Source organism: Neolamprologus brichardi, chromosome 10, assembly GCF_056152115.1.
Source record: "Neolamprologus brichardi isolate AB-2024 chromosome 10, ASM5615211v1, whole genome shotgun sequence".
Classification (NCBI taxonomy): domain Eukaryota; kingdom Metazoa; phylum Chordata; class Actinopteri; order Cichliformes; family Cichlidae; genus Neolamprologus; species Neolamprologus brichardi.
Genome location: NC_142113.1, coordinates 10,906,988 through 10,934,892, shown reverse-complemented (window position 1 = coordinate 10,934,892; position 27,905 = coordinate 10,906,988). Strand labels below are relative to the sequence as shown.

At 41.6% G+C, this 27,905-nt stretch overlaps 1 protein-coding gene across 2 annotated transcripts; it reads right to left on the bottom strand.

Annotated features, from left to right (window-relative positions):
- Positions 1-803: 803 nt before the first annotated feature.
- kdm6bb (lysine (K)-specific demethylase 6B, b) lies at positions 804-26,059 on the bottom strand. 2 transcript variants are annotated; one of them, XM_035911444.2, is made up of 22 exons: positions 25,861-26,059; positions 23,493-23,657; positions 21,428-21,486; positions 20,821-20,944; positions 19,109-19,165; positions 18,637-18,841; positions 18,307-18,555; positions 16,899-17,054; positions 16,543-16,821; positions 13,047-15,601; positions 12,824-12,950; positions 12,273-12,378; positions 11,681-11,886; positions 8,498-8,667; positions 8,343-8,411; positions 8,107-8,255; positions 7,899-8,013; positions 7,628-7,815; positions 7,351-7,492; positions 7,115-7,241; positions 6,542-6,712; positions 804-4,828 (listed from the first exon to the last, which is right to left on the bottom strand). In XM_035911444.2, exons 4-22 carry the CDS (start codon positions 20,937-20,939, stop codon positions 4,805-4,807), a joined length of 5,214 nt encoding a protein of 1,737 aa, XP_035767337.2. In that variant the 5' UTR covers positions 20,940-20,944; positions 21,428-21,486; positions 23,493-23,657; positions 25,861-26,059; the 3' UTR covers positions 804-4,804. The 2 variants fall into 2 exon arrangements, with proteins under 2 accessions (XP_035767337.2, XP_006799537.2); XM_006799474.3 differs by having other exon boundaries at positions 16,899-16,988.
- Positions 26,060-27,905: the final 1,846 nt, after the last annotated feature.

Below are 27,905 nucleotides of genomic sequence, written 5' to 3'. Positions count from 1 at the left end.
ATCAACTCTGAGGGAAGCACAGTGTCCAGTGGAGCCACTCAGTGGCCATAAGCAGACTGACAGAAGTGCAGCTGGCACATTTAAACGCTGGATCAGATCCTTCAGGACCACAAGACCTCATTGTTGCACAGATATGCCTTCAAAAGTGAAACAATTTTGTGAACTTGGAAAACTAAAATGAAAATAAAAAATATTATCCTTTGTTTCAGTATTTGTTAGTTTGGCTTGATGGCTAACACTTTTGAATTAATACTGAGTTTGACAGGAATGATAGTGGAATTTAGTAATTAATGGATAATGGATGGTGCATAGTGAGATTATTTGAATTATTAGAAAATTGAAATTTTGATGTACTGGTTCTAGAAAAAAAAGGGGGAATTGCATCACCAATAACATGAGGTTTTATTCTCCTGTAAAACTAATTTTTATTCAAATTAATAAAAGATTCAGACAGAAGCAAGTTGCAGTTCAGTCTCACTTTCTTAGAAAACGCTGCTATATAAAATAAGTCGTGTTTTTAAATGTTTATGCAGTTGCTTATAAACTTCTGCACCTCCACACTAGAATGGAGTTGGGTTGCAAAGCAGCTTGCCGAGCCATCTACAACTGTGGGCGGGCAAAGCTCTTTTTAAGATTTTCTCATAGAATGCAAATAGACACTGTAGCTTATCCATCAGGTAAAAGACATCCGCTCATATTGAGCTAATCTCAAAGAGAGCAGAGAGGGTTAGCCAGTTAAGACTGAAGAAGGTACTCGATGGGACTCCAAAAAAGAAATGAAACGTCGGAAAAAATCATTGTGGGATAATTTATCAAAACATTTTATTTTCTTGAACAACCATACAATATGTCACAGAAAAATCACAGAGGGATTTAAGACAGGTCTGGCTCAGGTTTCTTCTTCTATGTGAGTTCTTTTTCAAACAGTAAGTGCAGCATAAATCAAACAAGTCAAGAGGGGGAAAAAAAAGAAGCATTATTACACCTCTCCAAATAATCCCAATAATGAAGACAAGACACGAAAAACCTCGACGCCATTAAAAGTCACATCCCTAAAAGTCTCTGCAAAAGTGTCAAGAGTTACAACTACTGCTAATGCTCATCATAAAATCACTAATGCCTCACAAGATTATGAATTTCATACAATGGAAAAAAAATGTTAAAAAAGATCTCGTATTTATCTGTTAGATACAGTACAAAGACATCATTCCATTTCTGTTACCAGTAAACTGTGTTGAAATGGTTCTGAGCACCAAATGGTTGGTTTGAGTTGTATCACTGACTTATGTTCATATATCATTATATGCTGTTTAATGAGGGGGCACTGAGGCAAGGAGGGGTCTAGCACCATGAAAATTAAACCACCCCCCTGATTGCACTTCCCCTATCAACACATTATGACCATACTACATTTTTAAAATACCTTGTAGCCCCTTGTCAAGTGACGTATCCTTTGATATGCAATAAATATATACGAAAACGACAATGTACAGTATAAATAATGTCACAATTTACAATTTTCCATTTTCTCTGTGATCCAAAAAAACGAAACTGACAAAAAAAAAAAAGAGGTATAAAAGCGGGAAAGGTTTCCCATTGCAGTTATTTAAACTACAGTGAAACAAGATATTTTTAGGGTGTGTTTTAATATAGCAACAACAGAAACAAATGACTAAGGTGGACAAGTCCGACCAAAGACGAGTTAAAATTTCTGATTGAGAACAAATCTACAGTCTTCTAGCAAACCTGAAAACAGATACATTATGTACATTGAATGGTGTGCACAGACTAATGAGGGGCAGAGGTATGATGTGGAAGATGTCATTCGTGGGCATTCTATTATAATGGTTATACGACAGTGAGGTTGAACCGCCATCCAAATTCAAAAACAGACCCGAGCCTCTGGAGCGAGCGCTAAAGACAACGGCAGGAAGAAAAGCTGCTGAATGTACTTTGAAGCAGCGCTAGGCGCATACAGCATGGCAACCAGCCTCCCAGCGTCACACTACATTACAGAGCATGCGTGAGATTTTTAGCTTGTAGCTTAGAATTTTTAAAAAAAGTGTCTTTGACAAAATTAGTTGTGTTCATAAACAAAAAACATCATCATCATAGATTGCATTAATATGTGACTTAAAATCTCAACATGTGAAGCTACATCAACTTTGGCACATTTTGTAGCCAAGTAAAAGTGAACGCAAAATAAAAGAAGGTCATATGAACAATAAATGCACCATTACTAATATAAGCAATAAAATTAATTAATGACAACAAAAATCATTTGATGTGCTGTTAAACAAAGAAATCTGGGTCTTTCCTGACATATTTACATTCAGACGCTCTTGAACATGCAATACTGTTCAAAAGTTTTGGTGCACTTTTTTTTTTTAGAATAAAAAAATAATTTGTTTTTGGAAAAAAATTGAAATTACTTAATAATTATTAGTTTAAATTAGACAAATTGTAAATGATGATCAGTGACCACCGGAATCGTTAACTATACATCATTAGTAACTATTTTAATGGAGGGCTGTTTTCAGGAAGCATCGTGTGTTCCAGCGGTACACTGTTACCTAATACAAGTTCGTTAAGTTAAAAGGCTAAGTGATCATGCTCGGAAGCTGCAGCATTGGCCTTTGTTTGACTGATTGCAGCTGCTTCATCAAGAAGGATTATGTTCTAAATAATATTTAATAAAACAGCGTATATGATAGCTTTCTCTGAACCAGCACAATCTGCTTATAACCAAGAAAAGTCGGAGGTCCTTGTGTGCAGCTAATAAAGTATCCAAGTACATCTGAGTCTCCAGTTTGAAAAATAGATGCCACATGGCGTCTTCTCTGGCAGCTTCAACGGCGCCCATAAAATGCCTGTCTGAACATCTGCAGTAAAGAGGCGTCTAAGCAGTGTCACAAAGGAAAAAAGCCACAAGACGGGCAGAAGACTGAACAGCAAAATATGGCTCTTTCCTCACAACTTTGCTTGAAGGCCAGAATCCTGGAGTCACCTCTTCACTGCCGACACTGAGACTGACGTTATGTAGCTGCTGTTCACTGAAGATGCCAGGTGAGGACCTGTGAGGTACCTGTTTCTCAAACCAGTCTTTAGTCAGTGATGGACTTTTCCTCTTCCTCAGCTGTGCACCAGCCTCTCCAAAATCTCTTTCCATTCTGATTAAAACTAGTTTGTCAATTTCTTTTTGGCTCCAACTGAACTAGCCAAATTTACTGCTTCCGTTACTTCAAAAAACATTTTCACATGTACTCATTTAATTTACAAAAACACTCTTCTGACGACCACATAGCCTTTTAGCACATAACTAAAGCTGTAACAGGAAACACCGCAGAACACAGAAGTGATGGTTCTCTTCGAAGCAATGACGACTTTGTCCATTAATCAGAAATTGTTTTGTAGCACGTGACACGTCTGATCAGCACTATGCCTCATTAGACAAATATGCTTCTATTTCAGAAACAAAAAATCTTCCGAAACCAACCCAAACTTCTGAGCAGCAGCGCACCGAGCTGGACCCTTCAGGACCGACGATACTCACGCGGCCTGCAGTCTGACCTCACTGGTTTTTGCATTATAACATGATTGTGTGTCCCTCCGGACGTTTCACTTCACGAGCACTTCACTGACATAAACCCGAACGGCGACCCCTGCTCTCTCGCACCCCATCTATGCACACCACTGCGTATCCCATAAATTTATTCACAATTTACAATTATTTATCTTCTCTGTCATCTAGAAACAAGAATATTGAAACAAAAGAGGTATAAAACTGGGACTGTTTGCCCATTCCAATAATAAAAAAAGAGAAAAGAAAAAGACATCACAATGCCTTTTTTCCTCCATGTGTCATAGAACCACACCTAACACCATTTAGACCTGTGAAGAAGCCAAAAACAAATCAAAAAAATTCATTTTTCTTTCTGCACACTTAATTTTCAAATAAGAACAAAACCGTTTTAGTCCTCTGCTAAACCCGTATTTTTGAGACACTGATAAAAATTTGTGTTTTTTTCTTTTTAATGCTTACATAAAACCTTTGTGTGTGTTTAATCTTCTAATTATCTCTCCTCTAAAGTTCACAAGGCCAATGTGGTGTACTTCTAGGCTGGTAAAACTTTTTTTTAAGCATCTAACGAGCATAAATAAGATTGGAATAGCACCTCAGAGAGTTTACAGACAGGAGTTACAAATGTCAGAGCTTTTACCTGAATATGAAAAAAAACAAAAAACCCCAACAACAAATAAACAGAAACAGAAACCAGTACGATGCCAAATGTGACAATCAGCTACTTCTCTTGTGAAGCGTTTCCCCTGCTGGTACATTAGAATCACAGCAAATTCATGGACACATAGAATAACTAGATTGGTGTAAAAAAGTTCTACTGAATTTGCATAAAAGTACCTGAATCAATACACAGAACTGGCTACTTGACGCTTTTGAATCACAGCAGTGTCCGTTGAAAATACATCACCTGATTTTCAGTGCTAGCAGTGCTCACATTGTGTTTTTTTTTTCTCCTGTCCTTATCTAAAATGCTTCTTGTGAAAAGTACCAGTCTAGTCATTCTATTTCAAAACACATGTCCAATCAGCAGCTGGTATGGGGAAGACGGTGAGCTATATAGTTGGACTGGCTGAGTATCCATACCTTACAGTGTGATGTAAACAATACTGAGTAAACGTGATTGGCTGATTGAGACAGTGTTTGCAGGAACAGATTGCCTTGAAGGCAACATTTGTGCTGCCATTAGAGTTTTGGTTATGGCTGAAAGACACTGTGGAGGAGTCCTCACTTTGAGAAGGGAGTTGGAGTCTGAAGGAGGAGGGGAGAAAAAAAAAGAGGAAGAGAGACAGTTCAGCTGGGGGTTTGGAAAGAACTGTTATCAAATACTCATTGCATTACTGCGGACTATTTTTCAAAGCAGACAAGAAGTATCTGCAAGTATGCGCCAATAAGGATGTTGTTTATTTAAAAGCACCAGGACAAGGAACCTAGTAGACTCCCTTACTGCAGCAAGAAATCATAATGTGGCGAAAGGTAATATCAATTTTAGCCAAATAACACATGACTTATTTGATATGTATAATGGTAGATGACAGCAGTTCTAGGGAAGGTTAACCAAACCCAATAAAAAACAAAAAAAAGAGAAACTGAGAGAAATAAACTCTCATTCACACATTTCTAAAGGGAGAAACTCTAAAGGCTGGATTAACATAATAGCGTCACATTTGGTTGGTTTTTAGTTGTGAACTTCACAAATTTGCTAGCTCATTGAGCCTGTTAAAAAGAAAACGTAGAAAGGTAATTTCGCTAAAACAATACCATGAAAAAGTATTTGACCCCTTCCTGATTTCTTAGCTTTTTGCATATTTGTCACACTTACACGATTCAGATCATCAAACAAATTGTAATACTAGACAAAGATAATCTGAGTAAATACAAATTTTATCTAGACCTACCAAGTGAAAATGTGAAAAAGTAAACCTGGTAACTTATTGTGTCACCCTTGGCAGCAAGAACTGCAATTAAGCATTTGTGATAACTGGAAGTGAGTCTTTCACATCGCTGTGGAGAAATTGTGGCTCACTCTTCTTTAGAGAATTTGTTTTAAGTGAGCCACATTGGAGGGTTTTGGGGGATTTAAATCTGGACTTTGGGCACTCCAAAAACCTTAATTCTGTTTTTTTGAACCATTCAGAGGACTTGCTGATGTGTTTTGAATCACTGACCTGCTGCATAAGCAAAGTGTGCTTAAATTTCAGGGCACGAACTAACGGCAGGACATCCTCATTCAGGATTTTCTGGTAGAGAACAGAACTGATGGTTGTACCAATTATGACAAGTCGCTCAGACCCTGAAGCAGCAAAACAGCCCCAGACGATCACAGATCCACCACCATGTTTGACTGCTGATGTGATGTTCTTTTTATGACATGCTCTGTTACCGTTACATGATGCAAAAAAAAGAAATAAATAATTATAAATCAACTTTTGGTGGAGTAATTTTGGTAGGCCGGCCATTAAAGTTTTCTCCATTTGTGGATAATAGCTTTCACTGTGGTTTGCTGGAGTCCCAACGCCTTAGAAATGGCTTTATAACGCTTTCTAGACTTACAGATTTCAGCGACTTTGTTTCTCAGTTGTTTCATGATAATGATGTGTTGCTTTTTCAGATCTTTTAGCCTACTCCACTTTGTCAGACAGCTTTTTTAAAGTGGTTTCTTGATTAGACATGTCTTGCAGGCCTGCGCACAGTCCATGAAATTGAACTCATTTAAAAACTACAGTTTGTATTTACTTGGGTTATTTTTGTCAAATACATATTTTTATCATCTGAAACATGTAATTATGACAAATATGTGAAAAAAAAATCAAGAACGGGGGAAATACTTGTTCACAGCACCGTAGCTCCAAATGCATGATAGAGATGCCATCAAAAACAAAAAACAGTCTGAATAGAGACATTTAATTCATTCCAGATGCCAGATTAAAAAGTGACAATTAGAGATGATAAAATCATACTAACCAGCACAAAACCATCATAGATTTTCATCAGCTCCTCTGTCCGATACTGTTCCAGCACCACTACTCCTGTCAGCAATGGGCTCTTAGCTCTGGCACAGTCCTCACAGTGCACCACGTAGGTCGTCTTACTACTGTTCTCACTGGTCACAAACAGCAAGTTAAACACCTCCACCTGCACAAACACAGTGTAGTCAGCACCACTTTAGTCAAGCAGTTGAAGGGAACCTTCCAGACCGTTCTATATACAGACATATGGAGAGCCAAAGCAAAGCCCCAACACAGGACAAAGCAGGTATCAGCGACTGCAGATATAACATCGCTTATGCCAGAAACAGCATGAAAAGGAGCAGCTACAGCAGAGGAGGGTTACAAAGCAGCTTGCAGGTATGCAGCACTGAGGGAAAGCTAAAGCAGCACAAACAGCATCTTCTAGGATGGATTTGCCAATTGGATGTGTAAAAGGGTGTCAGCTGAGCGACCTCATAGCCTGAATAAACTAACGCCGCGCTCGACTTTTAAAAGCGGGACTCGTATCATGCTTTCACTTCTTTCACACAACAGAAGAGTCACTCACATCACACTCGTTGCAGTAGTAGGCTGGCTCGTCTTTCACGCGGCTCTGGTAACAGATTTTCTTCCCTGCAGCCACCAGCTGGTCTCTCAGAATCTGGATGTGCTTGATGGACTGCAACAGGCAGTGTCTGAGTGTTTGAGAGAGAGACGGAGAGGGAGGGGAAGACAGCGAAAGATGTAAACTAACGCCCCCTCACATACACACATGTATTCTGTAGATGCAAACACACATCTTACTTGATCATCTTGAAGGTATCCTGATCTGTGATTTTAATTGTGCGAGCCACATTCCAGGAAACGTGGATCATGGGAACGATTGACTTAACCTTCTTCACCTCGTTCCACTCAAAGCGCTCCAGGGCGAGTTGATATTGGTATGCTGGAGGAGTGAAAAAAAAAACAAACACAAAACAGTGGCTGAAAAAAGGCAACAGCATATTTAAGTAGTAACTTTAGACAAAGAGGTTTGAAGCTGCTGCTTTTGGCTTATTTTATTTTTGTCCTTGTGACTCACAGTTGAGCGGTCCCACATTCCAGGCAATGTTGTTGCACCAGCCCACAGCTTGGACCCAGTGCACAGTCCCTGCATTAATCCACACCAGGTCGCCTGGCCTCTGGATGAAGCGGTACACAGGGATGTTGGAACTGTAGAGATCCTCTAGAACTGGCCACCAGGAGCCTGTAAGGTAGTCTACTCCATGCCTGAAGGAAAGACCAAAGCAATTCAGGCTACAGTAACATCTTTTGTATCATTTTTGTTTCAACTGAATAAGTTCTTAACTCACTTTTCACATAAATTATTAATAAGTTCCCAGTAGTGCTCATGGACTGCGAACCACTCGCAGTCACCGGGCCCAATGTTGATGTTAACTGAGCAGAAGTTGTTGTTCTCCTGATGACCTGATGAGAAACACAAGCAGTCTTTTTAATTTGAAAAGCTTCCCTCATTTGAAACATTAAAAAACACCCTCCTGAGTCAAGACACGCACTTACCTGGTGTACGGCTGCCCGGCACCTTCATGTAAAGCTGGACAGTGTTCATGCCCAGGATGGTGTGACCGACGTGACTCAGCATGTTGTTGCTGGATTCCACTCGCATGAAAGCTGGCAGCTTCAGCAGCTCCTGCAGTTGGGGCTTCCACCTTGAAAAAAAATAAAAAGTCAAAAAAAAGAAGAAGGTAATGTGAGACATTGTGGATCCTCGATTAGGAAATTTAACATGATCTTACCTTTTAGGATCAGACAGATCTATGTTGGTCCCGAATTTAATGATCTTTCCAACAGGTTTTTGCTCTGAGCTGGGAAGAGACACAAGCCTAACATGAATATGCTTCGATGTAATACGGTGCCCTTTTACACGAACAGATCACAGTTTTTCACTAACCTCAGAGAGCTGTTGGCATGGGGAGGCTGAGCTTTGCTTAAGATGGACGCAGAACTGGCTTTTGAGGTATGATTGCCTTTACTGTTGGATAATGTCAGAGCGGCTTTTGTGGCCGCCGATTGGTTTGGAGTCTGTTCCTCATCTTCCTCATCCTCACTCTCCTTCTCCTCCTATAACACATCTGCATGAGCTTAGCTTATAACTGATACCAAATGCATGATTACATAAATTCAAGGTCAGTTTTGGAAAGAAACATCTGTGAAGTCAATCACGTTTTTGCCTGCATGTGTTGATTTCCTCACTTCAGACACTTAAATTGTTAAACACAAACTACTACACATCTGTACGGAAGCGTAGAGCTGCCACCCAGGCAAAAGAAAAATACAAGTGTATCACGTTATAACGTGAAAAGTTTATTGTTCTAACAAGATACTTTTCCTGTTTGTACAATATACTATCATGTTTGTACAATATACTTTTCACGTTTGAACAACATAATATCACGTTATTACAATATACATAATTATCACGTTCGTACAATATATTTATATTGTACGAACGTGATAATTATATTGTACGAACGTGATAATTATATTGTACGAACGTGATAATTATGTATATTGTACGAACGTGATATTATGTTGTTCAAACGTGAAAAGTATATTGTACAAACATGATAGTATATTGTACAAACAGGAAAAGTATCTTGTTAGAACAATAAACTTTTCACGTTATAACGTGATACACTTGTATTTTTATTTTGCCTGGGTGGCAGCTCTACGCTTCCGTACATCTGCTTACTAACCTACAACCTTCATTTAATGTATTTTATTCAAATAACCTTTGAACAAAATACCTTAAAATACTGTTAGTTTCCCCCTAATGCTTTAAACGATGGACAGACCTGCATCAAAAGTAAATACAAGTCTAAGAATATAAAACAATTCTGAATTATCATTCACAGTGGCACACATCACACATGTATACTTATTTACAGAAGCATGGATCCTTTCTTGAAAAATATACATCTCACACATCTGAGATGACAAAAACAAGCTAATCTCCAATTTACAAAACATTAGTTTCCATACAACTTTAAAAATGTTTTTAACACACTGCAAATCACTGTTGTTTATTCAAGTAAACCAACATTTAAGTTGTAGTTCATGGACCACACTTCAACCTAATTCCAGTCTATAGCATAGCGGTTAACACATTTGTCTAACACAGAAAAGATCACCGCATTGTTTCATGATAAATAAGGTTCTCTTAACTACGGGACAGGACTTTTAGCTTTGAGATAGCTTTGCCTTTCTCAGACAGAAACATGAACTTTGCGATCCTTGGATGCTTTGTTTTATACTGTTATCAGATGAACACATTAATAACGTGCCTATAACTGCACCCAACAACCTTCTGTTTCATTCAGACATTTAAAAACAACACTCCCAAAATGTTCCCGCTTGTCTTATATTCAGACCTATGATTACATTCATTCATGACCTCTTTTTTTGTTTGTTTGGTTTTTTTCTGTGCTGATACATGAAAGAGCTTGCAGCCTTTATTCTTCAAGAAGCATAGAGGAGGAAAAGGACGGCTCAGATTTCTGTCCCTGGTAATATATGCAGGACGATCCAAAACACTGCCTTCATATTCAAATCACGGCTGTAATCTGTTTCTTTTTTCAACACCAAAGATAGTGCTTATTTGTTTTGCATGTGTAGCTTCCTCCATATCGGTCACAAAACAGGTGTGGTAAGAAAGCTTGCATTGATGCACACTTCTTGTTGGGAGGGATTTATAATGCACTCTGACTAAAAGCCAGTTGGTTTAAAATGGAGCTTAATGCAGCGGACTGTGCAAATGGGCAGACAGACTGTAATGATATAGGAGCTTTTTGGAACTGGGTCACATACTGTTGCCCATGTCCTCTACTGGTCAACCCCCTTTCCTCTTTAACAGACAGAAGAAATGACCTGAAGCCACCTGGCCATACACCCTATTTTGAACTTTTTTTGTTTGTTTTATACCAAATACCCTGGTCTAGCAAATGCTGCTTAACTTCCAACCTGAAGTGTCCGTTAAAAAATGATATTCAGGGGTGAAAAGACACCAGCAGGCAAACAACAAATTTAGCTATGTCAGCAATCACATTAGAACATGTGATACGATATTTTAACGTGTGATACGATATTTCTTTAAAATCTATTAAAGAAATAGATTTTAAAGCAAGACCTACCATAGAACCAAGTCCGCCAGAGCTTATATTATATTTTTACATGCTGTGGAGCCATTTTTAGCCATCAAGTTGCTATACATCAATACAACCATTACAGCCTAAATTTTAATAATATGCATGCATTAAGTGCATAGAAATTACATAAATTGCAAAAAAGTGCAATAAACTACAAAAAAATTGAAAATCGTTTTTGTTTTTTAACATATATTTCTAGTTAGAGAAATTTAAGAGGCTTATCCCTCAAAACTGTAAATACAAAAAAGTTGCACAAAATAGTTTCCCACCACAGGAAATTTATTTTGAGTGTCTTCATAGTTTTATTTTTGAAATACACCAATTTTTATACACTGCAGGAAAAACGAAAATAAATATTATAAAGCAGTGCAATATGAGTCCTAAGCATCCCAGAAACGACACAGAAAGTCATAAAGTCAAACATAACTTTTAAAAACACCAGTATAAGCTCATGAGACCTTGATGGTAAAAAAACATTTCCGCGAAAATGACGTCACTTCCGGTTTTGGGCAGGTCATGGCGGACATGCAATAGTTCACGCTGATGGACGTAGGAAGTGTTATGAACAGCTGATCGGATCGGCAAAGCGTGTTTCTGGAATATTATGTTTTTGTTGCTGCAAGCGCTTTTTATGCAGTTTTTGCAAAGCTATATGTGGAAGGAAACTGTGACTTAGGACAAGCTGATGGCATAAGATGTAAGTACAACTCCTCCGGTTTCATATGCAAAAAAAATTATTGCGCTAGCTCACGTGGTTGCAGTGCTACCAGGATTTAAAAATAGTTACGCAAAACGGAGCGTGCCCGCTCTGACCGGTTTTAAAGGGTTAACCATGAGCTGAAATAAAAGCTGGTGCAACTCAATTATTCAGTCAGTTATTTAATTACCCAACATTAATTGGCATACAAGTAACATGAGAGGATGCCTACCTGCAGGCTCTCCTGAAAGGTGGAGGCCTGGTACTGGGCGTATTTGGCAATGGTGGTGTGTGAGCGGCTGCTCTCGCAGGGCCATGTCTGACTCGCGCCACTTGCATCCCAGTTCTCATCAGCAGGCTGCTGAACCTGAGTCCTCACTTCCACTGCATGGTCCGAATTGGCCTCCACCAGAGATTTGGTTGAGAACAGACCAAGATCTGCGATGGAAAAAGAAACAGAGAATGATAATTACCAGATAATTACAAAAACAAAACTTTTTTTTCCCTGTTCAATTGCTGAGATGTAGCTATGCAAATGAATTCAAAGCGGCAATCATAGAAGAGTGGTTGTCAAGCCATCACATCGCAGTTGAGAATACATGTTTTGCATTCAAATGTGAAAGATGAAGCAGGAAGTGTTATGTGGCTAACAAAATTTAAATGGGTTATATAGCAAGATACAGCACTATTAAAATATCCTCTACTTCTGTGACAAACCAGTTTTTTTATCTGAACAATCTGTGCCTAATTTTACCTTTCCTGCTTCTTGTGTGATGATTTGAATAAAACAATAAAGTAAATTTTTTAACAGTAATTAAACTTACTAAGGCGGAGGGAGCCAGCGAGGCCTCTGATGACCGTAACAGCGTTTTTGGGATCAGTGCAGAACTGAAGCAGAACCGGAGAAAAGGCATCCCTCTTGCTCTCCAACTGTGAAAACAGCACGGGGTAAACCATGATGAGATCTGAATGCAGTGTTGGAGAACATTTCTCTGGAAACCAGGGGAAAAGTCCTCACAGTAGGTTTGGAATTTGCAGATTTCTCAAACAAGGTGTGTTAGGTTAGCTCTCGCTTGCTAACCAATAAACGGGCCAAGAAATAGAACTGAGCTAAATGTTAACATGGAGATTTGTTGTATATCCATAAAAACTAATTGAACTGCAATCCATCCAGTTTTTTAAAATTTCCAAGAGATTTCATTCTTAAACTTTCAAAAGTTGAGAATGGCTAAGCTAGGCTAGAAAGGTTAGCAGGTTTTTGAGTTTAGGCTTAGCCTGAGAACATGATGCGCAGAACCAGCCTGTTAGCGTGGCTAAAAACAAGATTACTTTTGAAGTCTGGTTACTTGAGCTCCATAAATTAGCACATACTCACATAGATGCTTGGTGTAGGAGGATTCCGCTTATCACGAGGAATGGGGGTCTCGGCTGCAATGTTGGGTTTAACCGAGAATGCGGGAGGCAAATACGACTCCTTGAATTTCCCTTTCAGACTTGCCCCCCTAAGGAAAAAAAATGATACCAGAGCATTAACACTCATTAAGAGAAGTGAATAACACTCAGTGAGCTGGTAGCACATTTGTCAGCTTTATACTCACCTGCATGCTCTGATCACATCAGCGGCTGTGTTTGTGATGCTGATCTTGGAAAGTGGGATTGGGATTCGGTGCTCCTGCACCTCTGATATGTTGAATGTCTGCCTTCCGCCGCTCTCCACTTTAACCAAGAGGATCTTCAGCTCCTTAGACAAGCCCATGGACAGCGCTTTCAGTTTCAGTGGGTCCACTTTACTTGCTGGTGCAGGACGATCTAATTTGGTTGGACTTGTTGATACAGCTGATGTTGAATTTGAGATGGTAATGTCTGTATTTCCGACTACACAGGCAGTCTCATTAACGAACCCTTTCTTCTCATCTGTTGTTGCATTTGAATTCCCAGTGTCCATTTTTTGTCTTTTTATATCTTTGCCATTTGGGGTTTGATTTTCCTGAGGAGTCTGGCCCTTCATGCTGTCTTTGACCGGTCTGGCTGAGAATGAAATAACTGGCACTGAAGATAAAGCATCGCTGTCTTTTACATCGGGTACTCTACTTGTTTTAATTTTACAGCTGATGACCTTATTTTCTTCTCTCTTTATCTTAATCTTGATCGCTCCCTCTCCTTTCCCATCCTTTACCTTCTGTTTTCTCTTTTTCTCTTTGCCTGCACGTTCTGTCTTTGTGCCGTTTCCACTTTCTTCCTTGGTAGAGGGAGCTTGCTTTACCATCTTCATTACTGTATGTGTTGTGGTCAGAGTCAGCTCCGCACTCAGTGCCCCATCCAAAAGAGTCTCCGTCCTCTCCATCGGGATTGCTGCATCCTTGTTGTCTTGTTTCATCACATCTTGTACATAACTCTCATTTTCCTCCTCTTTTTCCTGCACCATTGAGCTGGTGGCTGGCTTACTCACATCTGTCCGACTGTGGAATTCTTCAAGTGTGTCTGAGGTAATGTGAACTAGTGATTGATTGCTGGGTTCGGAGGATTCTGTGGGATTTGATGTAGGGAAGAAGTCCTGACTCTCGGGGCAGTGGATATCTGGGCCCAGCTCAAGAGAGGAAGAGTACTTCACTCCATTGGCATCACTAGCAGGAGGACCGCCGAATGGACCACCTCGGCACGCGACCCTCTGGCTGGCAAGTAAGGTGGCCAGGCTCTCAAAGACATCATCAAGACCTGCGTCATCATTGTGAAACTCATGAAGGGGAGAGCCAGACAGCTTCCTGCTGCTGTCCATCATCACTTCCTTTTCTTCCTCCAGAACTTGTTCAATTGTACAAGGTAGATCGGAGAATTCAGACATGCTGCTGTGGGAATAATCTTCTGCACTCATATGATCAATGCTTTCACTCTCTACAGGAGGGGGTGAAAGACATTGAGTGGGGCTGAGCTGGAGGACAGGTCTGCTTAGTACACCTTTCTCTAGCTCCTCCTCATCATCTCCAAGATCTGATACTGGAGATCCCTGCCAGCTAAGCACAGGAGGTGTGTTGGCAAGGTTGTCTCCCGTTTCCCTTAAATTTCCCATCACAGCCACAGGCTGAAGGTCTGGAGCATTGAGAACTCCTCCCTGCCCACCTTGCTGCTCTAAGCCAGACGAGCACACAGTACTGAGAGGCGCTAAGGCTTTAAATAAGAGGGAAGGGAGTGTGTCATCTGGCTTTGCTTTTGGCTCACCTTCTAGTTGGGTTGAGACGATGGTGGAACGCTTGCTGGCCTGGTGGTGGCTGGTTTTCTTAGGAAGAGGGGTTTCTGGGGCACTGCTGCTCTTTTTGAGCATTTTGTGATTTTCAGACTTTGAGGATGGCTGCTGTGAAGTGGGCCTGGGATGAAGGGTGTTTGTGGATGACCTATGCGTAATCTTTTCTCCTTTTTCACTCCTGTCCCTGTGCTTGTGTTTGGGTGGTGACTGGGCCTGATTCTCTCCGTTCAAAGTCTGCATTTTACTTATCTTGGCCTCACTTAGACAGGTGGAAACAGAGACGGAAGAAAACATTTCCTGTTCTGTAACTTTCATTTTGAGGGCTAATTTTCGTTCCTTCTTAGATGCTTTATCGCGTTTCTTTTTCTTCTCGGCCAGCCTTTTCTCCTCTTTTTTCTTCCGCCTTTTTCTGTCCTCACCCTTTCTGCCCATCTTCGGAACGTCACCCTTCTTCTCCTTTTTCAGCAGCTTATACTTTTGTTTCGATTCAGACTTTTTATCTTCTAACTCCCTCTCAGGCTTGTCCAATCTTGATCTATCGTGGGGAGACTGCAGTGAGCAGAGGAGCTGTGAGGTCTTCCTGTACTTGAGGTCCGAAAGCCTAGATTTTGAACCAGCGTGGGGTGTCGGAGATGTACTTGATCCCCGACTGGGTCTCGGGATGACACTGGGACTTTCTTGGAGCTTTAGCTGCCCACTGAGGCTGGGACAACGCGGCTGAATGACTGGTGAATCTTTTCTGCCATTGAGCATTTTGTCTGAAGAAGGACTGGAAGGAGCACCTGTACTGCTGGAAGTAGAACCTCCATTGTTCGGACCACAGAGTACAGATGAGTACTGAGGAGAGTTTACACCAGATTTCGAGAAGGAGGGGTCCCTTGAATTTGTCCGTTGATGAATGCGCTGATTCTCCTGCAAAATTAATTTTACATCAGTAACTTTAAGCTGTATTGTACTTACACTGCTTGTGTACATTTAAGGCCTTTACACACTAGACATGTAAAATTGGTTAAGTGTTAAAAATATCTTTCAGATTCACTTATTCTTGGTGCACGTGACTGTGCAAGTGACCGTGTAACTTTACTGGACAAACTTGTCATGTATTTTTTGGGACCAAGCTGAATTTTTGCCGATGCAAATAAACATTCTGACCAATCAGATCACTGAATCTGGCAAAAAGTGTGATTGTAGCTCAAAGCCCGCAACGGTACTGAATATGCAATGATATGTAAATAGTAAAATGATACTGTTTTACCTGTTTACACACAGCTAAACACTGTTCAATCTGCTCTCGGAAATTACTTCTCTGCCTCCTCAGATGTGGTCCAAACTCTGTCAACAAGAATTCCAACTACCCCACTGACATCCTGAAATATGTACGAAAGTGTTCGTGATACAGCTTGAACTCCCAGACCAAACCAAGAAATTCTCCCTGCTGCTGCCTTTATGTGAGAATTGGATGAGCTCAGAATCTCCTTTTCTTCCTTTTCTTGTTTAGAAACATCAGGATCAGCTCATCATCGCTTCATGTCAACTTTTTTTCATAGTGGGTTTTTTGAGAATTAATTTTCCGCTAAAATTCAGCGCTTTGACAAGTGGTTGACAAGTTTGCATCTGAAAAAATGTGGAATGTGTCACTTTTCCACAAAGTACTCAGTGTGTAATGGTCTTTAGGTTCACAATAAAACTGGGGATGTGGAAGAAAACACAATTATACTGACACTGATGAGAATCATTAATAATCGATTTAACTATAGGGTACTGTAGCTAGGATATACAGATCCCACTCTACCTGTTTAATATGTGTAAAATAGCATACTGAAATAAAAGTGTGATAGTAGTTTATCTCTTACTGTGCTTTGTTTGTGATAATGGTTCCAAGAGTCCTTATCCTCCAGAGGGTATAGTGGGGCGTTGTGCTGAGGTGCTCTAGGCTGGCCTGTGTGCCGTTGATGGTTATAGTGATGGTGTTGGTGGCTGTAAGGCACACGGGTGTGGTCTGCTGGTGAAGATGAGATTTTCCGTTCGACCTTCCCTCTGCTTCCATAATGCGGTGGCCTCCTGCCGCAGCTCTGGTTGGATGGCACTGGGTCACTGAAGCCGTGTTTCCCAGCTCGCAGTTTAGAGGTTTCCTGCAAAAGTGAAAAACCAGATTTGGAATCAACGGTTGTGCCAAATCTGAGGAATAATACAAATTGTACATGCTCACCTGTTGCTGTTTTGTTGAGGTCCTGTGTTCAGAGTAGTGGCATGGACCCGCTCTGTCACTTGGAGGCTTCCAGTCGTCCTGGTTGGAGCGCTGTTGGTGAGGTGGTGATGGGGCATGAGCAAGTAAAGGTAAGTGCCTGGATCCAGTGTGACAAGCCTAAACAGATAAATATCCTTTCTTTTAAAAACTGCATTACACCAATAGGTGGGGCTGTTACACAGAAATGAAATGCCATGTAGCATATAAATGTGTACATGTAAACATAGTGACAGCAGTTGAAGTTGGCACAGTAAGGTCAAATGAAATTATATGACTAAGTTTAAGAACGCTGCTGCAATGTGTTTATTGCAAAAATATTAGAAATAAAAAGCCTTCAACAGTCCAGAGCATTTGGTTATCAAGCATTTCCAGGCATCGGCTTCAACCACCAAGAGTAAATATTATTCTGATGTCCCACGTCCAAGTAGACAGAGAAGACAGACCATTATCTTTAGTGTTTCCAGTGTTTCCAGAAAAACAAGACTTGTAGTCACCATGATGTACAGGTAGTGTTTAAGTCAGTTGGTTTTTGAGGTTAATAGAAAAAAACAATGTTGTATTCATAAATAAACAAACTGATCCATTCACGTGAACTTAAAACGAATCAACTAAACATACAGTGTTTGAGTGCCCGAGATGGACATCACCGATCTCACAAATTGAGTTTCCTGTATGTGGCTAGAGACTAGCTACATATGTAATAGTCAAAGTCCTATGTTTTATGGTCTGAGAAGGCTTCTCCTTCAACAAGCTAAAACACAAGGGAAAGGGATAACACAGCATCTGTATAAAATACCATCCTCTTCTTCCTCACCTCAAGCCTCTGCTCCTGAACCGAAGTCAGGGCTCTAACACACGAAGATGTACATAAACTTTACTTCCAGTTTTTGAGCCACTTCAAAGAAAGTTTCACTAGAGCCAGCTAACAGTAGCCAACATGGTAAAAAACGCTGCTAACAGCAGCCAAAACAACAGCGCATTGTGACACAAAGCCTTTGGATATCCTCAACAACTTATCTCAGCATAACTGCCATTGAACAGAAGTTTTACACAGTTTTACAGACATGGATACATATTGCACTCACCATAGATGAATTGAGGCCAGAGGTTTTGAGGTGACTTACGGGGTAAAAAACGTAAAACACTTTCCTGATTTCTTTCTGTGTTATTCAAATATGTTAAAACAAAGCGTGTACAAAAATGCTTTTATACACAGATAGTAGAAAAAAAGTTGACCATAGCATCTATGGGTTACTGTTTACATTGAATGCTTTTGATCTCTCTTGGCTGACCGACTGCAATCTCCTGACATCTAGCAGTGACATGAAAAATGAAATGCAGGTTGTGTCTCCAAATCAAACATATTTACCTGATCAGGTCCCAAGTCTCGTCTCCTCTTAGCTGGACACTCATCTCGGGGGATTAATGGGTGCTCTGGCGGTGAACTGTGATGATGCGCTTGCTCCCGTCGCTGGTGGAGGGCTGGCCGTTTCCATGGTCCTGTTCTGTTGTTCACCATCCTGTCTGGGAAACTCCTGCGGGGGTCCGAGTGGGCCCATCTCTCTGGCGTGGTTCCCTGAAGCTCCCTATTGTTGCGATGCAGGCGAGGACCCCCGTTCTATTGGGAAAAGAAAAACAATACAGTCAAGATTCATTAACTAATGACTTATCGGCAACACCTCACCACAAAGTTGCTGACATTGTTTTGCCAGTTTGCGTAGCGTTCCTCTGGTCCTGGCAGATAACCATTGTTGATGCCATCTCGGATGTGGAACGAATGGATGGAGTTGTGATGCCAGTTCTGGACCTCAAACTGCACCTCTTTACCATCCCAAATTCGCAGCAGCTGGCTATGCCCCTTTGAGATACCTTTGTCCGGGACATGGTTGATTGTTCTGTCACCCCTGTCATGAAAACAACTAAACTCAGGACCACGCTGTGGACAGGCATTAATGGTAATTACACCACAGTACAACAGAAACCTTTCTGGTCAATACTCAAATTCATGAGGGCATCAAGAGCTGTACTGTTCGGTTTCTCAATACGAGTGAAGCCAGCTTAGAGAAAATGACACTGACAAAAGCAGTTTCAGTAACAAATCACAGCACATAGCTCTCAAAGCTGGTCAACACAAACCCCTTTTAAGTGTGGTATTAACGATAAATACTTACCTGCTATAAATACGACTTGACAGAGAATGATATGGCTGTTTGCGCCCTTCTTGCAGCCTATAGTGGGGGACAAAAAAAAAATTGTGTTGTCTTAATTCGGTTCAAAAGATGTGACGCTTTTACTCGTAGCCTGAAGTCAGATTAAAGCTAATTTCTCAAATGTTTTCTGTAAATAAATGTTAAATGTAGCTCCCTGTTGCTCAAAGTTGCTCACAACTTTGGACATACTCAGAAATGAGGTTTTCCTTCACAGCGACTCTAATCCAGTTTTTTCCACAGCTTGTTCATCAAAGGTCTCTGCAAGAATAATTTAATCCCACTGCTTCTAAAATTTCTCCTGACATGCCTCCTCTTCAGAAAATGAAAATAGTTTACGGCCCACACCCCACAAGAAAATGTTTTCAACGTGTTTTTTTTCTCTGTGAAATAAATGCTATCACCACAGCATTAGCAGAATTTTGTTTACTTATGTTAAATAAAGAATACTATATTTAGCTTTATGTTTTTACCTACAGCCCTGCAGTGGCTCTATGCTCCACCAGAGGGGCCTGATTAAGAACCACTAGTTTAACCGCACACGGTAACCACTATGACTCAACCAAACTATTTAAACTTTAAGTGGTGGATGCGCATAATAAACACATCAAATAAGTAGTGCAATAAGAGCATCAGGTTCATTTCTACATTACTTATTTAGATTACTGTTATCAGTTAGTTCAAACTGCTCTAAAACACTATATCCAGGCAGTATGTTTTTAAACTCTTGGCTTTGTATGATGTGAATAACAGCTGATATCCCTTATATGGTCATCTCATGCACAGCGCTTTGTCTGCAAGAACACACTCTCTACCTACCTGCTGCTATGAGAAGCAGCCAATCAGAAGCTAGGTTTGCTTGAAGGTAGTGGAGAGAAAACTAAAATGACTTGTTTCAGACATTAGATGAACTTGGCTGCACCAAGGCTCCGTATAAAATGCATGAAGATTATTTTGATCTGCGAATCATGCAAAGCTACTGTAGCAGCTTTACCCTAGAAATAGGAAGAAAACTACGGAGCTGAAAACGAGCGCTTTCCTTTCACTTTTATTATCTATTTCTCTCCAAAAGCCGCGACTGCACATAGCTGCATGAGCTACAGTCGCATTCATCAGCGCGTACCCTCAACTGTTGCAGCTGAATAGCGAGACTTGAGTCTTGTGCCAACTGCAGCTGAAGATGCTGTAGTTTCATTCACCACAAGCCTGTCTGTTGAAACCGCACATGGGTTTATTCCCACAGCTGCACACGAAGTGAGAGCTTTTCATGAATATGCTCATCAGAGTTTCAGTTGATCAGTCAGCCACATAAAGTGGCTCTTATCTTGAGTCAGCCCAGACTACAAAAGGCTCAGGTCTCACGTGCTCAAGTGACCCTTGCTTGAGGAAGTTCGAGCATCGAGTTGTTCCACTACCAACGGCCGCAGTGAGCTTAAACCCAGAATCTTTTTTTAAAAGTCACATTGGCTTTCTTAACTGATGCAGCCTTAGTGGTTAATTTTTTTCATATCAATATGATCAGACACATGAAAATAGAAAAAAACGAATGTAGTATGGTGAGGCACATGCATAGCACATGTTATCTGCTGCAGGTGAATCACATGTGTACCCCTTAAATGAAATACTGTCCTGCAAGTGTTGCGTTTGTGTGTGGGTTTGGGGACGGTGCTGCTGACCTCTGTGTGTGGCTCCAGGGGCGAGCATTTACAGGAGCCCATTGTCCTTTGTTAGGTCCTCCAGCTGAGTAGGAGTCCCATGTGTTACGGCCAGAGTAGAGCTCTGCTGGGTGATACATGCAGCCTGGAACACACACACACAAACACACGCACAGAGTTTAATGTGTAAGTTGTGAAAATGCTGAATACACAAATCAACCTGTAAATATTTAAATACCCTGACTTCATGAAATGCAATTTCAAAATGATGCTCCTTTAAACTTTGAACACAAATTTCAGCATGCACATCCCAGGTATATGAAATGCATATACTGCATACATGCTGTATACGGTATTCAGGGTCCACTGCAATGAATTGTGCAGTAATTTTCATTTGAAGTTAATTCCTAAATTCATACCGCGTATATAAAACAGGGAGCTTTAGTTCCATGATACTTATACCTCAGGTTGATGCAGCTCTGGGTTGTAGTGCAGTAAGGACTTTGGGTGATAATAAACTCTGTACGGTAGCGGCAAATTGTGAAGTATGTCTGCTTTTAAATAGTCACGCACAAACACACCCACACACAGAGAGCACAGAGACAGACAAAAATATTTATGCGGTTACCAGTCTTGGTCTGTGTTTTGGAGGCCCTCCACTTCACACCTGAGAGCAAAAAAAGCAGTCTGTGGACAAAACACGTGGTTAAGTGAAATGTTCCGTTCAAGGCATTTTTCCACAACACTTGCATTTCTTCTGGCGTTATAAGAAGCTTTTTTTTAAAAAATCATGTGGGTTTGTGACTGAACTGATGCCACACTGTCACTCTGTGTGCTCCCGGTAGATTTAATTCTGCTCGCCGAATTTTCTGCTGCTGCACTGTATCTGCTCAGTGGTAATACCATCACTCAGCCAGAGCTGCACTGTGCACTCAGCTTCTCTCTAATCACAGCCACCACTGCCAGTGGTCACCCAGTGATGGGAAAAAAAAGCCCACTGCAGTGAGACCATGGGCCATGGCAACCTCACTTTGAAGACAAAGAAAGAAAAAAAACCCCATGGTGGCCTGCTGCATTTATTTTATCACCATTCCCTTCAAGCCATAAGTCCCTAATTTACTGACAGAGCTGGTGGTAGATGTGGCTCAAATCAGCAGCAGACATCCACAGTAGGAGTTCATTCTAGCCAGCTTTATCAGCCGCTATTCCAGGAGCTCTGCGTTTCCCTATATTCCTCCTAAGCCACAATCTATATCAAGTCAGGAGCTTGCTGCACTGTATCTGTCTTTTACAGTGTCTCAATTCTTATTTCCACTTTTGTGATTGCTTTCATTGCTTACAACAGGAAAGTCACACATACGTCTTTCATTAGCGTGGACCGAAAAGATCACTTACTGCCTCTAATGATGACACACTTTTCTTGCTGAAGAAAGCTTTGCTGTTACGGTGAGACATTGGCTTCATTTCTCACAATGAATGATGAACTGGCATTCAGCGTTTCACCACTTCCCTCACTGTGCATTAATTCTACTATAAGTAGGGTTTTTTTGTTGTTTTTTTCATGGTTCTGTGCGTGGTGAGACTGTTGCAGCTGTGTTATATTAACCTTTCTGTGAGTGCTGAATGAGTGAAGTAAGCAGCCTCTTCAAGGGACCATTTCCAACCAGTTGCTAGAGCAACTGAGGCCAGACAGTTCCTAATGCTGTAGCTCCAGGCTTTTTCAGACTCAACTGCATTTAGATGTATTTTTAGAGCACACTGAGAACACAACAGGTCTTTAAGCGTGCACACAACGTTGCACTGCTAGCATGCATCACAACAACACTGCATGCTTTCACTTTCACATACAGAGCCGGGTGACATCAGTCATCGCTGGGTTATGCTGTGCAGCAGATGCAACACATCTGGTGACATCCACCCCAGTCCTGCTAAAAATCTGCTGTTTCAAACGTCCGCAATTCCACCCTGCCTCTTTATCAGTAAAAGTCTCCTTAGCTGAGATTTTGCTTGGTTCTGTTAATGTATTTTGAGTGTTTGTGACTGTCCCAAACAATTACTTGCATACAGCAGTTTCTACTTTTTTCCTACTTTCACAACATTTGCGGACAAAGTGCTGCGGTTGCTGTGCTTGCAAGTGATGGGGCAACGGTATGCAGACCCATCTGGTATAGACCCTCCCTGCTTACAGTGTTGTAGGGGGAGCCGTCAGTCAGCACCAGCTTGCATTTGACTCCACACAACAACGGCTCTGTGGCTCCAATATTAAACCCATGTGTGCAGGAGTTAATTCAAGACATATGGGCTGTAGCTGCGAGGCCACATGATGTCATGTGCAGAATGGGTTAAGTTGCTGCAGGTTAAACTCCCTTCACAGCAAGGTAGCCCAAAAGAAAGCGCACGCAATTCCAAAAGTGTAATATGTAAGAGCTGACTGTGTGAAATGCCAGGTGCATTCAATTACCACTGTACCTTTGGCCACTACAGTCCCCTCTTTGCTTTGGCAGTGTGTAACGTTTGTGCGCAGACAGGTAAAAAGCCTTCATTTGTTGACGCCTACTATTCACTTAAATCCACCATCTCCTTTCTCTTTCCATGCCACCAAAGAAGGACAGCCATGTAAACCCACATCTGGCTATTTGAAACCAAACGTAGAACCCATGTGTGTGTTTGTGCATCTCTTACACAAGTCTTACCTTCAAAATAAATGCTGAGAGAACAGTGTTGTTGGTGGAGTTGGGGGTGAGTGGGAGTGGGGACTTTCTGGTCCAAATTAGATGATGCTGTCAGGCCGGAATAGAAAGACAGCAGACCCGCGGAGTCTCGGATCCCTCTAAATAGACATCCTCATCCTTGGCTAGCTGGTAAACACACACACACAGACAGACACACACAGTAAAAAAGGACTGAGGAAATACCATCGCCAGTTGGTGCACAGATGTACAAGATAAGGAAGGTTTTGTTTGTTTGTTTTTTTAAGAAAAAGGGCACTTCCATCTCATCTGTCCCCTGGGTACACCTGCCCATTCTCTTTCTTTCTGTTTTTGTTTTTTGCAAAGATCTACATTGCTGCAAACCTGATCCCCTCTAAGACAAAGAGATAGAGAATTAAATGAGCTGTGAGCAAGAGGGGAGAGGAAGCATGGTTTGACAAGCCGGCAGGCATTCTTTCCTCCTGCCTTCCCCTCCTTGCTGGTCTGCCCTTTTGCCTTTGCTCTCTTCCTTACTTGTTTCAACAAGGCTCTTTTTTTTTTCTTCTCCCTCCCTCTTGATATCCAATATCCCACCCTTTCTCTCCCAGGCAATCTGTACGGCTCTGCCCATGCCTCACCCTTCCTTTTCTCTGCACGCTGTGTCCTTGTATCCCTGGCAACCAATGATATCATTTAGTCCAGAGCTGGGAGGAAGGCCTCGAGCAAGGAGGGGAGTTTTTACATTTGTGTGTGAATTTTGACATGGAAAGAGGGGGGGGGGGAGCAGTAGGATTTAATGGATCCTGCCACATTTCTCTGTTCGCTCTCTTCAGGCTTGGGTGTTGTTTACACAGCAGCTCTGTCAGCTCCTGAGATCTCCAGAGCTTCAGAAACAAGCTGTCAAATTCATGCAAATCTTCCACCACGCCGACTGCAGTGACCCCGCTGCAGATGTGCAGATCTTTTTTTCCACCGAGGCTCCATCATGTGCATGTGTGTGCGTGTGTGTATATGTAGCACAGCTCCTATACCATAAAAGGAACGATGGGCTGCCTCTGGTGGTCTCCTATTGCTAAGCTAACACAGAGCAGAGACGTGAGGAGAACAGATGGAGGAGAGCGGACGAGCAACAATGTACAGACGAGAAACAAGAGACCGGGCAGGCACTCGTGCACATGCGTGATTTTATCGGACGCCGGCCTTAAATAGTGTCACCATCGCAGAGAAAGAACGTACAGTATGAGGCGAATATCAATCACATTTCTAAAAATAACCCCCAACACACACACACGCATACACACACACACCCCTTCTTGCTCTATCCCCCTTCTCCCTTTCTGTAACAGCAGCTTCTTCCCAGTGTATGCTCCATAAAGCACAGCTCTCCGAGGGGGTGCTGGAATGTACCAAGGCAAGGTCAAGAACAAGAAAGAGGGGTGCCTTTTGCAAACAATGCAAAAAAAAAAAAAGAAGCTTTTTTGTACAGCTTTTCCCCCCCTCTTTAACAAAAGACTATGAAGCAGGAGTGAAGAAGACGCTGGATGCATGCATGAATGCCCGTGACAAACAGCTGGGTTTGTGGGAGAATGGTAACCTAGAAATGCACGTGCAGGTGGTTGCTTGCACTGATCCTTTCAGCTGAAAGCATACACCAGGTTCACATTACTGACAGTAACGTCAGCCTGCTGCTTTTCCTTTCAAAACTCACAAAAAGGGATCGCTTCTGTTATCAAACGTGACCCAGATATTTAGATGGAGTCAACGCATGGCCAAAGAACCACTGTGTGAAACATGTTGAGGGAAGTGAACTTTGAGAGGAGCCCAGCAAGTGACACAGTTCAGACCTGAGCTGAAGCCATAATTACAGCACTTGGTTGCACTGAAGAGCCTTACTACTGTACGCCTCTTTCCCTCCCTCCACGCTCACACAAGAGGATATTCAACAGTTTAAATGTGCCGGAGAGCACCGATGTAGCCATAACAAGAGTGTAACTGCAACAGTTCCCCTATCTTCAACCTCCCCCTCCCATCACATTTCTGTTCTTGCGCATGCTGTGTGTCTGCACGTGAGCATGTATGTGTGCATGTATGTGTATGTGTCTGTGTGTGTGTGAGAGAGAGAGAGGGAGCTTCATGCATGAACGTGCGGCAGTCTGCAGACACCACACACACTGCAGTATGCTCATCCAAGGCAGATCGTTCAGGCATAGTGACACAAATAACAGCAACAATGCACGGGGACAGAAAACAGTTACACTTCTCCTTCCACAGTGCTGTACACAAAGCGACACATTTCCACTCAGACATAAATGCACATCCAGTCCCCCCTCCGCCTCCCTCCTGCCCACCCGCCCGCGGTTCTCTCCTTTACCTTCTTTTTTTTTTGTTGTTTTTGTTTTGGTTCTCTCTCGTCGCACGCCCCTCTGTTCCCCTTTTTCCTCCCTTTCAACTCCTGGCCACCTCGTCTCTCGCACGATCCTCTCCTTTCTTCCCTCTTCTCCTCCTCTTCCTGTTTCCACTCCACTCCGATGCTGGTTCTCGCTCTCGCAGCAGACCCATCCATGTGCACAGAAACGACGGGGGCGGGCCGGTCGACTGTCAATCACGCGGTGCGAGCGAATGAGGCGCGCGAGCTTCTTATCAAACACACTTTGCAGGGTACGCGAGAGGAGAGGGGAGGGGAGAACAGCAGACAGAGAGAGAAATAAAGAGCCCCTCTTTATTTCTCCTCCCCTGTGTGTATGTGTGTGTGTATAACCTGGAACACTGCCAGTACAGTAGAGGAGATATTTAAATCTCTCCACAGCTGTAAAATAATCTTCGGAAGCAGAGAAATTGGTTATACATGCGTATTTATGCATAAATAGACTGGTAACTCGTTTACCGTATCATGTCCCCTTTTCATATATATATATATATATATATATATATATATATATATATATATATATATGGAGAGAGAAAGAAAGAGGGGGAGAGATATTACACCAGTATAACATATCTCATGTGTTCTTGTTACAACATTTTTCCTCCCCCAAAACACTGAAAAAAACCCGCAAAGGCTCACAGAAGCACAGTTTCAGTGTGTACCGTGTAGGGGCTCAATACCCGCGGTGTTGTCTTTCTGGGTGCGCTGGAAAGTGAAGCAGAGCGAAATGGTGACAGAGAGGCTAGCCAGCGTTGGCTGAGCTCAAATGTCAAGTGACAGGATAACTGAGGGGAGGTGGAGCTACAGCTTTTGGTTCATGAAGGGAGGGTCTTGTCTTTGTGGCTTTAACAATGCAAAGCCACCGCTCACTCCTCTCCGCTCGTTTCACCCGTCGGCGACCAATAACGAGCAGGCAGACCTCTCAGCTGCGAGTGAAAGTGAGAGGCAGAGATGAAGAGGACGAGCAGCCAGACAAATGTAAAGAGTGAAAAGGTGGAATCAGACTGCTGGAAGATTTTTTTTCTTCCTTTTTTCCCCTGAAGTGCCTTAGCAACAGTCCCTGATCAGCTCAAAGTCTATTGGTCAGGGCTCAACCCCATGTGGGTGTTTGGACCAATGAGCGGTCTTTGCTGCAGAACTAAGCGGGGAAAGTCTCACAGGCTAGCAATACCTGCTAAATTGTGCCCCCTGGTGGTTCAATGAAGGTCTACAATCTGTTCTCAAGTGGTTGGGAGCATAAACTCTAAGTCCTGTAACTTTTTTCTTCTTTGTAGTCTTGTCTGTCATCTTCAAAGTAGTTCGTGTAAATGTGGATGTAATTTAAACTTTGTGATGCATTAGTTTACCGTGACTATAACGGAGCAATAATACACTGATGCACAAAGTGGAGAAACAAAAGCAAAGACTGGAAATTAAAAACAGTTTGTCATCATATGACCATATATATAAACGTGATTTCATGCAGTTATCATGAGAGAGGGCTCGAGGAAAAAAGACGAGTCTGTATTGCCTCCATGTGGCTAATATGTAGTATTGCATAATGGCAAAACTGCTGTGCGTTAGAGCAGATTGATGCTATAAATGCATTATCACTAGTAAATATATGTGTGTCTATGTTTTATGGAACCACTCTTGTTTTTAATATGATTGTGCAAACATTTTTAACTACTTTAGTCTTGTAATTTATTTACGTTTGTTTAAAAAAGGTCTGTCTTGTAAATGAGACATTGAGTCTCAGTGGGATTACCTGTATCATAAAGGTTAAATAAATATGTATTTAAAAGTGTGTCATACATTGAATTGCTTTAATGTACTGCATTATATATTTATTCATCAATAATACGTTATCATAAAGCACTTCATTTGTAATTAAATTGCTCAACAGCCATGCACATTCTTCCTGTATTCTGATCACATGTTCATTGCCTGTCTGAGCATCATTGAAACAGAGTGATGCTTCATGTTTGTAAAGAACTTTGTATGAAAAG

What these genes read in the sequence shown, in the direction of transcription:
- kdm6bb (XM_035911444.2), bottom strand. Translation starts at nt 20,939, where the DNA reads ATGTATCACCCAGCAGAGCTCTACTCTGGCCGTAACACATGGGACTCC. An exon ending in GATGTGATCAGAGCATGCAG is followed by an intron (nt 12,951 to 13,046) that starts GTGAGTATAAAG and finishes TTTTTTCCTTAG; the next exon opens with GGGGGCAAGTCTGAAAGGGA. An exon ending in CTCCTACACCAAGCATCTAT is followed by an intron (nt 12,379 to 12,823) that starts GTGAGTATGTGC and finishes CTGTTTTCACAG; the next exon opens with TTGGAGAGCAAGAGGGATGC.